This window comes from Cynocephalus volans, chromosome 17 (assembly GCF_027409185.1).
Source record: "Cynocephalus volans isolate mCynVol1 chromosome 17, mCynVol1.pri, whole genome shotgun sequence".
In the NCBI taxonomy this organism is placed as follows: Eukaryota; Metazoa; Chordata; class Mammalia; order Dermoptera; family Cynocephalidae; genus Cynocephalus; species Cynocephalus volans.
In genome coordinates this window covers 27,502,163-27,516,572 of record NC_084476.1, presented here as the reverse complement: position 1 = coordinate 27,516,572, position 14,410 = coordinate 27,502,163, and the positions used below count along the sequence as shown (strand labels likewise).

The window sequence follows — 14,410 nt, the reverse complement described above, 5'->3', positions numbered from 1 at the left end:
GAAAAGCACTGGCAGTGAGACCAAGCCTACTTATAATAGCGCTGTCCTCTAGAACACCTGATCACGAAAGGATCAGCAGCAGCCCCAAGGAGCATACTGCTCCTACTTCATCTGGACCAGAAGATCTGGTTCCAACCCAACTTGCTTCCCTAATTATCTTTTGACCTTTGAGAACACATGTCCTCCCTCAGCATTCATAGAAAAATAATCTCCATGATCCCCTCCAGCAATAACATTTCTAAGAGAATGGGTGGTCCTTGCAGCTTCTTTCCTCTCAGGAAGAGACTTAGGGGTAGAACTGGCATCACATAAATAAACCCAGAGGTGTGAGTTGAAAGGTCACAGACTTGGAATCAGATAGTCCTTTGTCTGAACAAGGGTTCCACCACTTATTAGCTTTCCTCCACAAAAAAATGGGTATAATTATATCCATCTAAAAGAGATTAAACAAGGTATTAATTAAGAGAATGGCCCCTAAAAAGAAATGTTCTTTCCATAACTTTCTTTCACCCTGTGTCCCTACTTAGATCTTCACACATTTAAAAAGTCAAAGTGCAGAGACACCATGTGACCAGAGGGAAGAGAGAGAGCAGAGGGGTTGCATGAAGGCTGAGCATCAAGGCTGCCAGACCCCAGATCAGGAGAAGCAAGCCCAAGTGGAGGGGTCTGCAGGCACTGAGGGTGTGGGAGGGGTGCAATCCAAGGGCAGACTGAGGCCTACTGGCTATGCTCCTGCCACTACAGCCTCAACCACAGCTTCGTGGAGCCCTTCCAGAGTCCCTAGCTTGGTGATACCATAAATAATGATGCTCTTTTAAATTGGGAAGGAAAAATCGAAATATATTCTCTTTATTCTTACCTTGAATTCCTTAACTGCAGTAAAAATACTGATAGATGAAATGTCAGTCTCTCCATTTGGTTTACAGTCAGTCACAATTTCAATGACCTTATCCAAAGCCACTTTCATTCGGTCAAATACTCCTTCTTTGTTTTTATGGGCTGATTCGCAGTGGGGATGCCTGAGACATGTCTTTAAAACAATTGAAATTTTTTAATAGTTGACCCACATCATAACACACAAAATCTTACAGAGAACAGGTCATGCTAATAAAAATGGTTCTTTACCAAACTCTCCTGGGTCCCTGGCTCACCCAGCTGCTTCTCCTCACTAAAGTGGAAGCAGGATGAGTAGAAAGTGATAGCAAGGTTAAGTGAAAAACACAGAGTGCAAAACTACACCTTTGTACTTCAATAATAAGTTTACTTAGAAGTTTTTTCGGGGAAAAAACCTATCTCTTCATTGTGATTAAAACTATTTAAAAATGTTGCCTCACATGTGCAAGAACTAAAAAAGGAGGAAAAATAAACAGAGTTGATATACAAGAGTACTTTTAAAAGTTCATGGAAAAATAGAATTAAGAGATAAGAAAATGTCTACTCAAGGGCCTAGATATGAACACAGCCTTCTGAGTGTGCTCCATGAAATCTCTGTTTTTGTGGCTTCACTGATCCTAGCATAGAGTAAATACTCTCAGAAGAAACGGCAATTCTAAACAACCTGCTGAGACGTTTACTAGGTCATTCTCAAACTGTACCAATTTGCTGGCCAATTGCTATTTGGAAATACAGGCTCTTAACTAACAATATGGTTAAAAGTAGAAAAAGGGTTTAGAGGTATAAATTTACAGAATAAACAAATGAAGGGCTGATTTCATACTCCATTGCGACTTAGATCCTAACGTGCCTAGCCTTTTCTAGAGCACGCACACTGGCTCCTCAGAGAGACTGGCAAAACCCTGCAAATAGTGAGCGTGTCTGACATGCCTCAATTCACAGCACCTGATACACCATCTTCTGCCTAGCTGCTCAAAACTGACTCGTGGGGCCGAGCCCGTGGCGCACTTGGTAGAGTGCTGCGCTGGCAGCGCGGCGACGCTCCCACCGCGGGTTCGGGTCCTATATAGGACTGACCGGTGCACTCACTGGCTGAGTGCCGGTCACGAAAAAACGACAAAAAAAAAAAAAAAAAAAACTGACTTGTGGATTAATTACTGTTCGGAGTTGGGGAAGAAAGTTATCATTCTTGTAAATAATACCGGAATTTGACTATTCAGGACTATGTACTAAGTTATTACGTTGATCTTTCTTAAAAGGTAAAACATAAATCAGACGCATTTAATAAGATTTTCTAATAATTTACCATACAGTAAGACAAAAATCTTCCTACCTTTGAAGCTGTGAGAAGCATCATCGTACACTTTTCAAGAACTGCCCTAGCTGCTGCCATTTTTGCCTTTTTCTTTTCATCTTTCAAATCCTAAAAATGAAATAAAATCACTAAGCAGGCTAAGATCATGTAAATAATCCAAGTTCTGGAGAAATCATTTACTCAACAATAACAATACTAAAAAATTTAGTAACTTCTTTTGAGTAGAAAAAAAGAAATAACCAGGATAAAGTTTCATAAAATGTCACTACTTTGACAATCTAAATACATCAACATGATATGAGTGGAAAGAAACAGCTGCCCTTGGTAAGGGTGGCAGAGCCAGGAACAGAGACATGTGTAGAGTCTTCACGTGGCTCACATTCTGGTGGTCTGCCACACCTGACATTCCTGACATTATCACTCCCAAATGGAAACACCCCTCACTCCTAACCAGAAACAACCATCCACTACCTTTTTAATTAACAGTGACTTATTGAGCATCTACTGGCTATTATTACCTTCAAAACAGACACAAGTCAATTCTTTCAGGGACCATGTCTGATTAATCCCATCTAACTGCTTATGTATCTCAACATGAGGTTAGTTTGTCCTAATCTTAATCAGTATGCTGCTCTGAAATGTTCATAAGATGTTTCTTGGGTATATAATTTTTTCTAACTAGATTATAAGCACTGAAGCAAAAACTGTGTTTTGAATTTTTTTTTCCTGGTTTCTCTTCATAAAGCCTTCAATATAATGTATGCTATTATGGGAAGTACACAAATATTGCTGATTGTATCTAAACTAAATACTCTAATAATAATTTGTTTACTACATCGAAATCAGAAGTCAGCAAACGTTTTCAATAAAAGGCCAGATAAACAATTCAGGATTTCTGGGCCATATGGACTTTGTCACAACTACTCAATTCTGCCTTGTAGTGTGAAAGCAACCATGTGCAATACATAAACAGATGAGCATGGCTGGGTTCCAATAACATTTTATTTGAACAACATGAAATTTTCACTTGTTACATTAATTTTTTTTCATTTGTGAGTTGGGTTAAAAGCCCTTTCTCACAAATAAGAAAGGGCTAAAGTTTGAGAATGGTTTGCCTTTGAAAATAAATTTGTTTTAATAAATTAGAATGGATTCAGAGTTATCCTTATAATAATAACACTCTCACTCACTTGCATCCCAATATAGCTTTCTTTAGTATGAGATAGAGATGAAATTAAATCTAGTGCATGAGAAACTGCACATGCCCCCAAAACTAATTCAGGTCACATCCCAAAGAATTGTGTCCTACATGTGAATATCATCCATTGTGAGTACCTATCAGAAATAAAGGTTGAGGTCACTTCTAAAATTCCCACCCATTCCTCTTGTCTTTAACATTTTGGACAGGACTTCTCACAAAACAACCTGTTGGTCTAGTCGATGCTGCATCAAGTGTGTGTGCCATACATAACACTTGCAAGCCACACTAACACCCTATACTGTACGGTAATAGCAAGTGATCGAAGAAGATGGTATCTCAACTTGTTAAGGGCTGGTCCACAGGACAAAACAGAGGCCTCCATAAAACCCAGATGGTCCAAGAGAGGCACCCCAATACCTCCACATGTATTTTCCCAGGCTTGGGGAAGGCTCTCACCATTGCCACTTTCTATTACATTGGTCCAAGTTGCCTCATCTCTCACTGGGCTATTATAATAGCCTCTTAAGTGGTCTCTCTGTCTCGGCCCTTGTATCCCTATCAACTATTCTCAGCAAAACAGCTAGAGTGGTCCTGTTAATAAGTCAGAAAATGTCTCTCCTATTCTCATTTTACTTAATGCCTAAGCCTTATACAGTTTGACCTCCCGTTCCCTCTCTGACTTCATCTTCTATTACTCTTCCCCCCACTCACTCTGATCCAACCACTGGCCTCCTTGACGTTCTTTAAAGACACGATGCATGTTTCTATTTTATTTTCTATCTCCTTCCACTCCCCACTAAAATGTAAGCTACATGAGGGCAGAGGTTTTTGTCTCTTTTATTCATTATTGTATCCCCAACACCTAGAATACTACCTGGTTCACAGTAAGGAGTTGATGAATATTTGTCAAGTGACCTGAATGAATGAATCTGGCCTACAGTTATTTTCAGAATATTTTGACCACATTAAGGAAGGAAGTATTTGAATCCCAGATGCATATTCCATGAAAATGATCCAGGAGTAGCACTTATCAAACACAAAGATGCCAAAATGGCTGCTGTAAAGTGTCAGGAGCCCCACATTTGATGAGTTAAATTTTTAAAATAGATACCTCTTCAGCCAAAGGTACAAAAGTTTCAAAATGTTGGATCACAATCTTAAGGGAATTGAAAAAAATAAAAGTTCTCCTTACCAAATTTTTAACTACAAATCAAAATAATGGTGAATTTTTCCAGTTATGTCCAGAGGCGGAAGAGGATCTTGCAGAAAGTGTAATTGAAGGATGGTGGTTTAGAAACTATGAATCACACCATGCTTGCTCGAGTGATCAAGAAAATGTTAGATGATAAACTGTTGTTGTTATAAAAATACTCAAGCTAATTTTTTATGGAGGGAGAGGGAAGAGGAGGAGAAAGATGAAGAGAAAGAGAAAGAAAAGAAAGAAAAACTATTTTATAAAGAACTATGTTGGCAGAACAGAAAATGAAACTATAAAGTGACTATAGCAACCCATTAGGTAGTAGAGACCAATGCCATTACCCAGCCTGCCACTTTCCAGGCCTATACCCAGCTCATAACTCTAACTGCAACTAGGAAAGTTCATGTCCAAAATTAAAGGAGTAGCCTATGAGACTATACCAAAAGCATCTCAAGAAACAGTCAATTATTATAGATCTAACCTGCTGACAAGATGGACCCATGCACAAATACTCAAACAAGGAAAAGTCAATCCTGGATATAACATGGTCTTCCAACTCCCTAAACCTAGCAGCTATAGTCTGAATAGGGGAACAGACCTGTGAAGAACTAGCATCATGTTGTAGTTTGAGGACAGGCTTTAGAATCAGACATAACTGAGTTCAATCTGCTAGCATAGTGACCTTGGAGAAGTTTATTATCTTCTCAGGTTCAGTTTCCTCATATGTAAAACATTAACAATACCCACCTCATAAGGATGTTTTGAGAAGTAAATGAGATCATGTATATTAAGTACCTAACACATAGCCAGTGCAGACAAATAATGCTTTGGGTTATTATATTAATCTAACATAGTAAGAATAACTGAAATATACAACAAAATACTCTAAGAATACATATGATGACTCAATTTGCTTGGCTGAGCCCTAGTAGAGGAGTTACATGAAAAGCTTCATAAAAGAGGAAATACTGAAGTTTGACCTTGAGGGAAGTACGACCTTACCCAGTGTGCAAAGTGGGAATACATTTAACTGTTACATGTTTGAAAAAAAAAAAGACAAACAAATCTACTTTCTCCTGGCTTATTTAAAAAAATTTTCAAGACCAAGCTTATAGATTTAATAAGCAAAGAAACCAACCCAAACAATCTCAAAGATCATACCTCCATCCAAACAAAATAGCATGCATTTATTTGAAGATTTTTTAATGTTACTATAAATACATACATTTTGTCTGTCTCCAGTTAGATGTGCAAACTCCACCATTTCATTTCCAAATTGACTAAATATTTGGACAAACTCTTGAAAACTATTCACTTTCTCTAGTCTTTCCATTGTTGCAAGAACCTGCAAAACACAGAATATTTTATTATTGGGTGATAGATATGAAAGAAACTGAGATTGTCAAGGATGACTAGAGAGAGAAAGGAAAATTCTAAACCCTAGGGGATAGCTGAGAAGGAGGAGCCAGAAAAGAAGACAGAGGAGGGGCTCAGAGAAGGAGAAGCAGATTCAAAGGTTAGAATCCTTTAGGGAATGATTTGTTTTTAGGATGAGGAGACTTAGGCTTACTTGAAAATTAAAAGGAAAAAGAATAAAAGAAATAACTAAGTACAAGAAGATATCATTTATGTAGCCAATTCTAGAGAAGGTGGGAATGGGCAAGACTGTGGTGGTCAAATCTGCAGAGAACTAGGAAGGGAATGAGAACGAAAGATGACACAGAAGCTGTAAGGTTCAGTGAACCAGAACTGAAGGGACCCAATTTTCTCAGGAAAGCAGAAGGAAGGTCATCTGCAGAGTAAGCAGTGGAAAGGGAGGTTTGGATCCAAATGTATTTTCCCAGGCTCGAATTCAGATGAGCCAGGAATTGCCCTTGTTGAATAAATTAATTGCCAGGAAGCTTTGGACAGTCAGTGGTAAATAGAGAGAGTGAATCTGTAGGAGAGCCAACAGATGATGTGATGTGTTTTCTTGACATAAGAAATAAAATAAATAGATGTGAAACATATTTTTGAATACTTTTCTTTAAAATAACAGTACTGGATTAGGTTAGGCAGACCAAGAAAGGTTAAAAAAAAAACACAGATGTCCTGTGTTTACTTATTTTTAATAAGGATATGATGGATACTTGGCATGTTAATCTGCCCTGGCAACTCAGGAAGTCTAGACAACTAACACCGATAAGGCAGAATGCTACCACTGAGCAGAACCTCCATCTTCCAAAGAGAGAAAGGTTGTTGCTATTCCTCTAGCACACCTGATCCACATCTCCAATCTCTTTTTCTCTTTAAGCTTACACTTTTTGATTCACTCAACACCCATCAGGTGGTTTTGTCTTCAAATACTAATGGACAACCCCTTCCCTGGCTGATGGCTCTCCTCCTTGTCTGGGGAATTTTCCAGGGAAAGAGTGATCGTACACGTCCCAGGTTCCCAGATGATCGAGGAATAGGACCATTATCTGAGAGACTGGAAGAGTTTAAAACCATTCTCTAAGTTTTGTGATATTCAGTAATATTTAAGAATTCTGCATACAAACATTTTGTAGCTGTGGATAATTATGGTTTTGGATAATTTAATTTTGTCTTAAATTTATAAATTGTAACTCTTTGACTTGGAAAAAAAAAGTACTGAAGAATTCAGTACTTTTGTCAACTAGGTTTCTACTACATATGTTATCATGATGCTTGGCTTTTCTTCCCAAATGCCATACACATTTAAAGCTTTTACCAATAAGCCTCAACGAGTAGATGACAATTCTCTGAGAAAAAAATTTTTGAGAATTTTTGATTTGTATTCAAAAGCTTAGGCCCAGTACACACATCATTTAGGAATTACAGATATAGGAAAAACACTAGTTTTAAAGTACAGACAACTAGAATTACAAGCAATTATAATAGACAAGCATTGCCAAATTACCAGCAATTAATCTAAAAAATACTATACGACAACCCTGAAAGATAAAAGTATACTAACACTAGAAAGACAAGTACCTTATTTCTTGATGTTATTATCTGTTTAATAACTACTCGGTCTGCCAGCAATAACACCTTTGTCACTGAAGAAAGAAGTAATCTTGCAGCCTTTATAACTCCTGTTTTGTCTGTAAAAACTGTGATCTGGCCATCAGATTCTGGATGATTCAAGTTGGTTACATCTGTAAGTGCTGCAATTGTTTCTCCTAGCAGGAAAGATGATGGGGCAAAGTTAAATTGGAAATAAGACACACAAATTAAAATCCAGACTTTCCCCTAAAACTGAGATTTGGAGTCTTAATTTAAAAACAAGAAACAGTTTAACCCTGATGAGCAGAGGGATTATCATATGAGCCTTTCAAATGACAAAATAATAGCACATTCTTAAAAACTGTAACACATTTTTATCTTTACCTAGTTTGAAAAATATCAGTTTTGTTTCCATGGGTATGGCAAACTACATAATCTAAAGCCTTCTGCTGTGCAAGACAGTAAGAGAAGTCCCAGGAGTCAAAAAAAATCTATAACCACAGCAGTAAGCAGGTGCCAAGGTTTGTTCTGGGCCAGGCCAGCAGGGACGTGGGGAAGGGGTCATTGCCAACCTCCACAACCTGAAGGGGCTTGGGTTTTTAGGGACACCCAGGGAGAGAAGAATAACAAGGCTTTGGGCCCCAAGGAATGACATCTGCAGTGAAAAGGGGGCCTGGAAAGAATTGTCATTAGGCAAAGGGAAACAATAAACAAGTGTATTGGTCAGCCTGGACTCTGGGTGGGGAAAGTAAACAAAACAAAAGCTGCCCTCCTGAGAATTCAAATCACGGGCTGACCCCCACTCAGGTTTGCTGTTTGGATTTATACTTTTTGTGATGCCCAGCATAAATCATTCTACCAATGAACTCCCAAACCTCTAGAAAAATTCTCTTCTTCACTGTTGCTATCAAACATCTTGATTGCTATACTAGTAATTATCCATAAATAAAGCAACACAAATGTTTGCTCTCCTCAAAGATGAAACCAGGCTAGAATAGTCTCCAAAACTCCTTACTGTTAAAGTTAATAAGATTTAAAAAATAATAAGCTTTTAATCATCTTGTAGTGTTCAAGATAATTTTTTAAGTGCTAAATAAACCTTTGTACATCATGGATTGATTTTCTCACAAGAGCCCTCTTGTCAATTCTATTACATACACAAAGTAAAATGTATCAGCCATAGGCTAAAGATCCTGAGTGGAAGTACTATAATCTTAATAGATAGACCACAGGGTGTGACATGATAAAAGTTAATATTTAAAAAGAACAGTCTGGTGGGAGCACTTAAAATGGACTGGAAAGGACAGACTTAAAGCCAGGCTACTATTTCAATTGTGGGCAGGAGGTAGTAAGGACCTTAGTAGGATGATAGCCATAGGTACGTAAAGAAGATGATTTGGAGGATACTGAAGAAAGAAAATATAAAATTAGTACCTGACCAGTGATAAGAAGGAAAGAAAGAGTAAGAGTTTGAAATGACACAGGAATACACAAAAGATAAGCCACTAGATACGGATTGGGACTACAGGTTTGGACATCATGTATACAGTGGCAATAGGAGAAGATCTACCAATAGACGAAGTCTGTGATTGCCAGTTCCAAGATGGCTCCCAATGATCCCCACCCACTGGCATTCACATCCTTGTGTTGTCCCTCCCACATCACACCCTGGTGGGTATGGCAGAAGTGATGGTATGTCACTTTTGAGATTAGGTTATGAAAGAACTGAGGCAGCCATCTTGGTTGTTCTCTCTCTCTGAGAGAAGTCAGCTGCCATGTCATTAGCAGGCCTACCTGGTGAGAAACCGAGGCCTCTGGCCACCAACCAGCACGGAAGTAAAGCCTGCCAACAACCAGGAGAGGGAGCTTGGAAGCAATTCCTGCAGACCAGGCCTGCAGATAACTGAGGGCTAACCAGCACCTTAACTGCAACCTCATGAGACACTGACTCAGAACCAGCCATTTAAGCCACTCCCTGATTCCTGATCCTCAGAAACTGTGTGAGATGATAAATGTTTATAGTTTTAAGTTGCTAAACTTGGGTTAATTTGTTACCCAGCAATAGATAACTAATACAAAGTTTTTGTGGCAAAATATACAAAGAACAAAAATAACTGGAAGTCAACCTCAATGCACAGGGAAAGGGGCAGGAGGAAAAGTATCACTTTGCATTCTACCAGCAACAGCTGAAAAGATAAAAATGTTCCTCTGTCCCTCTACAAAATACTAAATTTTCCTGTTGCTCTCAATTGCCTGAGATATTACATATGAGCCTGCACATATGGCATTATGTAACCTTTCCTTTTCTGACTAAACCCTAGGCATTTAACTCACAAGTGCATGGCATGGTAAAATTTGGTCAGCAACACCAACATGGTCAAATGCTTCCATAACACTGTAGTGTTCAAATGTAGACTGTTCACAAATTAGTTCCCTGAAAATGTCACAAAGCCATCGTATGGTTGTCACTTTTAATTTATTATATGCAACTATACGTTATGTCTTAATGTAAAAACCCAAAGCCAATCAAACACAAATACTTATTAAGCCTCCATATAAAATATAAACCTTGCTTGGTAGCCAAGTAAAAAGTAAATATACAATGCAAGAGTTTAACACAGGGAAAGAAGAATAAAAAATAACAATGATAATGATAACTAATATTTATTGAGCACTTACTAAGTGCCAAATGCATACATGCACTGTATCAAACAACTCTATAAACACAAATAGCCCTGTTTCATAGCTGAAAACACTGAAGTTCAGTTTAATAGCTTGCCCAGTGTCACACTGCTAGCAAGTACAAGAGTTGGGATTGAAATCCAGGCAGTCCAACTCTAAAGCTCTAGTTCTTTATCACTCCTTTATATTATTTCCCTCAAATGAATGCTAAATTGCCCAGGAGAGAAAATGATTAGTGTGGGCTGAGTAGGCTAGAAACATTTCACAAGCAATTTAAATCTTAAATTTATACATGTTAAGAGGAAGAAAAGGCTTCCATATTATACAACGCCCAGAGGCCCCACTCTCACTCTCTTACCTGAGTGACCACAGGACGCAGTTCATAGGAAAAGAAAGGGCACTTCAAATGAGAAGAGGTGACATGTGAGCCCATGACACCTAATGGCTTCCAAAAGGCTCCAGCTATGGAGCTGCCCAGGCTTACAGTACTGCAGAGTATCCCAGTCTACTGGAGTTTGTGTCAGAGTACCCCCACTTCATGTCTCATCTTACTGTGCACACGCTACAAAGCCAATAAGGGAAGCAGGACTCAGGTTCCCCTTTCATTAAAAAATCCCTACTCTTGCTTTAAACAAGGGTTGTAATAAAAAACAGCAATATGAAGAATATCTCTACATTTTATGTTGAATTGCCCATTGCATTATGTAATGTCTGTTTTATAAGTATCCACACAATAATTTAGTGCCAGGAAAAAAGCCTCTCTCTCCTATTACAAGCTGGTTTGTTTCCTTTCAGCAAACAATGAGAATTATATAACCCTTTGTTTCCCATATTTTTATCTAGGCTTCCAGGAAATACAAAGATAAATTTCACCTTTAATTAAAATAATAATGTTTGCCAAAGTTTCTAGTGTATTTATTTTCATCTCCTATTTTATTGAGTTTATTGAACATGTTTTTTATTGTAAGCTACTTTAAATCCTTTTTAAAAGTAGGAAAAATATAAATTATGAATAGAATAAGGCTATCCCCCACTGCTTCCCACATAAAACCTGCTCTCTACACTAGTGAATGGCTAGAAACCCAGGAGTTGACCCAGAGTCCCCCCTTCTTTTAGTCAACAACCTAGTTCTATCTATTCAGCCACCTTAATGAGGATTTTATGTACTCTTCCTGCTCTTTATAGCCCATTACACTGTCTTGGTCTAGCTGGTTTTATTGTAAAAGCTTCCATATTAATCTCCCTGCCTTGAGTCTCAATCATCTCTCAACCTGCACTCAAGCGTTCATTGCCTCCATACTGTCAGAAAAATTTCTAACACAAAACATGTCTTTTATCCAGCTCAAAATTCTTCAATAACTCCCTATGACCTATAGAATAAAGCCTAAGTCATTCATATAACGTGCAGGACTACATATGATCTGGCTGGCCCCTCCATATTTCTTCAACCTGAGCACACCCACTTCCTTCCCCCTGATGACCCTCCAAAAACAACTGCTCCAGTCTCAGGGGTGTCCATCTCAGCAAATGGCACCACCATCTACCCAACTGTTCGTACCTCAAACCTTGGAGTTATCCACAACTCTTCCTTCTGTCTAAACTATCAGCAAATCCTATCAGCCCCACCTTGACAATATGCCCAAATGTAACTGGCTTTCACCACCTCAAAGGCTATCAACTAGTTTAAGTCGCCATCGTCTACCACCTGGAACACTGCAACAGCCTCCCAACTGATTTCTCTGATTCCACCCTCACAGCGCCTAAAATCTATTCTCTATTCAGGAGCCACCAGTTATCCTTTGAAAAATATAAATGAGATTATGTCACTGTCCTGCACAAAACGTCCTACTAGCCCCCCATTATACTTAGAACATAGTCCAAACTTCCTGTCTTTAGCTAGAAGGTCATACCTACTCTTGCTCTTCTCCTTGCCCCCGATACCCTTTCTCCAGATATTCACATAGCTCAGGCCCTCATTTCATGAAGTCTCTACTCCAATGTTCCTTCCTTAGCAGGTCTTCCTAATCCTCTATCTCAGTAATTTTCATCTGGGGGCCATTTTGACCCTCCAGGGACATTCAGCAATGTCTGAAGATATTTTTAGTTATCACATGGAGGGAGAGGAGATCTACTGACATCTAGTAGGTAGAATCGAGGGATGCTGCTAAACACTATACAATGCACAGGACAGCTCCACACAATAAAGAATTATCCAGCCCAAAATGTCCATATTGTCAAAGTTGAGAAATGCTGCCCTCTCTAAAAGAGCACCTCCAATGGTCTCCTAACCCTTACCCTGCCTTTTTTTTTTTTCATCATAAATATCACCACCTGACATTACACATTTATTCATTCATTTGTTTGTGGTCTGTCTCCCTTACTAGAATGCAAGCTCCATGAGGGCAGACTTTTGACTGATTTGTACAGGGCTATACCCCTTTAGCCTAGAAGAATGCCTGGTATATTGCCAGCACTCAGTAAATATTTATTGAAAGAATAAATGGATAAATGATACTTTAACAAAACTGAACTATCTGTAGCCCTCAAAATACCCTAGGTTCTCAAAGGTTTCTGTGGCACCAGCTATAGAGAATTGTGAAACACCATGTAGTCTGAAGTCACTACCATTCATTTGCTGTAGAGTACTAGCACATACTAATTTTTATTTCCATTTCCTACATGGTGGAAAGTAGCCTAACATCTCCTGGAGGGCAGAGTCCGTGCCTCACACTTCTTTGTATCTCTCACATCTCAATGGCTGATGGTAAAGATGGCAGATAGCTACTCTGTCCAGTGAAAGAGTCCTCTGTTTCAGATTTAGGACTTGAGCCAAGAAAAGTTCAATATTCCTGGAAACTAATCCAGGCCTTTAATGTCCTGGGCATTCATAATCAGAGGGTTAAAGCAAAGTATACATCTTCACTCAAAATAAACAATAATTTGTCAACATATCCAAAGTAATACAATTGGTATGAACAGCCTTCAAAATCAATAGTCACATACCTGCTTGTTTAGCTTCGATACAGGCAATATTAATTTCTTCCTTCAAATCCCGGTTTTCATTGGCTATAGCTTCCCCTACTTTAACAAATCTTCCAACTGCCAAGTTGACGGCTTGTCCTACACGCTGAATTGCTTGCAGAGTTTTATCAGACTTTTTGGTATTATCTTTATGATTAATAAGTGTGGTGATCTAAAAATAAAAGACAAAAGCAACTTGCTTAAATTTTATTACAACAACACTTTTTTTAAAAGCTGTATCACAAAGGCCAAGAAAACTACGATGAGCATGCTGGAATAGCCCGATAGACTAAATCAATAGTTTTAGATGTTTCAACCCAGAAAGGACCAGCAAAGTATCCTGCAACATTCCTTAGGACAGTGTTTCTATTTATTGCAATTCCAAGTTCACCAGAGAGCATACAATTCCAGATGACCTCCAGATCGTTCAACAAATCTTAAAGATAGGAGAAAAGTAGGAGGGGATAATCACTGCATTCACAGAACCCACAGAAAATCAAAGTAGTTCAGGTCTAGTTTCTCCTGCTATGACTTGAGTTGCTGCAAGAGTAGAGATGGCATCTTCTTCCCCTTGCATTCCACTCCATTGCCTACCACAGGCTGCGCAAAATAGCACTCATGCCATACATGTTTACTGAATTAACTAGATACTTTAGAATGACCATTTTAAGTCTATCTTTTATACTTCTCTAAGTTTTTTGCACCAGACTCAAAGTAAATGAAATATCAAGAGTTTTAACACTTAGTTCCAGGCCCTGAAATAAAATACAAAAGGTGAAAAGTTCTGCTCATTGAAACAAATATAAATCTTCAAAATAGCCTATAAAACTAGTACACGAACTATGCTGACATATAAAAATATTTATTAAAGAATGTTGCATAAAAAACATAGATCTCAACTAGTACATGTATGTTGAGTATAACTTTGAAATAATTCATATGGAATATTTACAAAGACCAGAATAGAGAATTAAGAGGAAGAGAGACTCACTCTTGCTCTTTGAGCAACTACTACGTGCCCAGCACTTAATATATTAAGGTATTAATAGTTCAGAATTAACAAAAAGACCTAGGTTTGAGTCTTTGCTCTGCG

At 38.4% G+C, this 14,410-nt stretch overlaps 1 protein-coding gene across 2 annotated transcripts in view; it reads right to left on the bottom strand.

Annotated features, from left to right (window-relative positions):
* CTNNAL1 (catenin alpha like 1) overlaps positions 1-14,410 on the bottom strand; it is a 59,127-nt gene that overhangs the window by 35,935 nt on the left and 8,782 nt on the right. For both annotated transcript variants that reach the window (XM_063081966.1, XM_063081965.1), the window contains exons 2-6: positions 13,300-13,489; positions 7,603-7,790; positions 5,834-5,953; positions 2,228-2,317; positions 860-1,030 (exon numbers count right to left, since the gene is read on the bottom strand). In XM_063081966.1, coding sequence (XP_062938036.1) covers positions 860-1,030; positions 2,228-2,317; positions 5,834-5,953; positions 7,603-7,790; positions 13,300-13,489 — 759 coding nt within the window. The remainder of the gene's footprint in view (positions 1-859; positions 1,031-2,227; positions 2,318-5,833; positions 5,954-7,602; positions 7,791-13,299; positions 13,490-14,410) is intronic.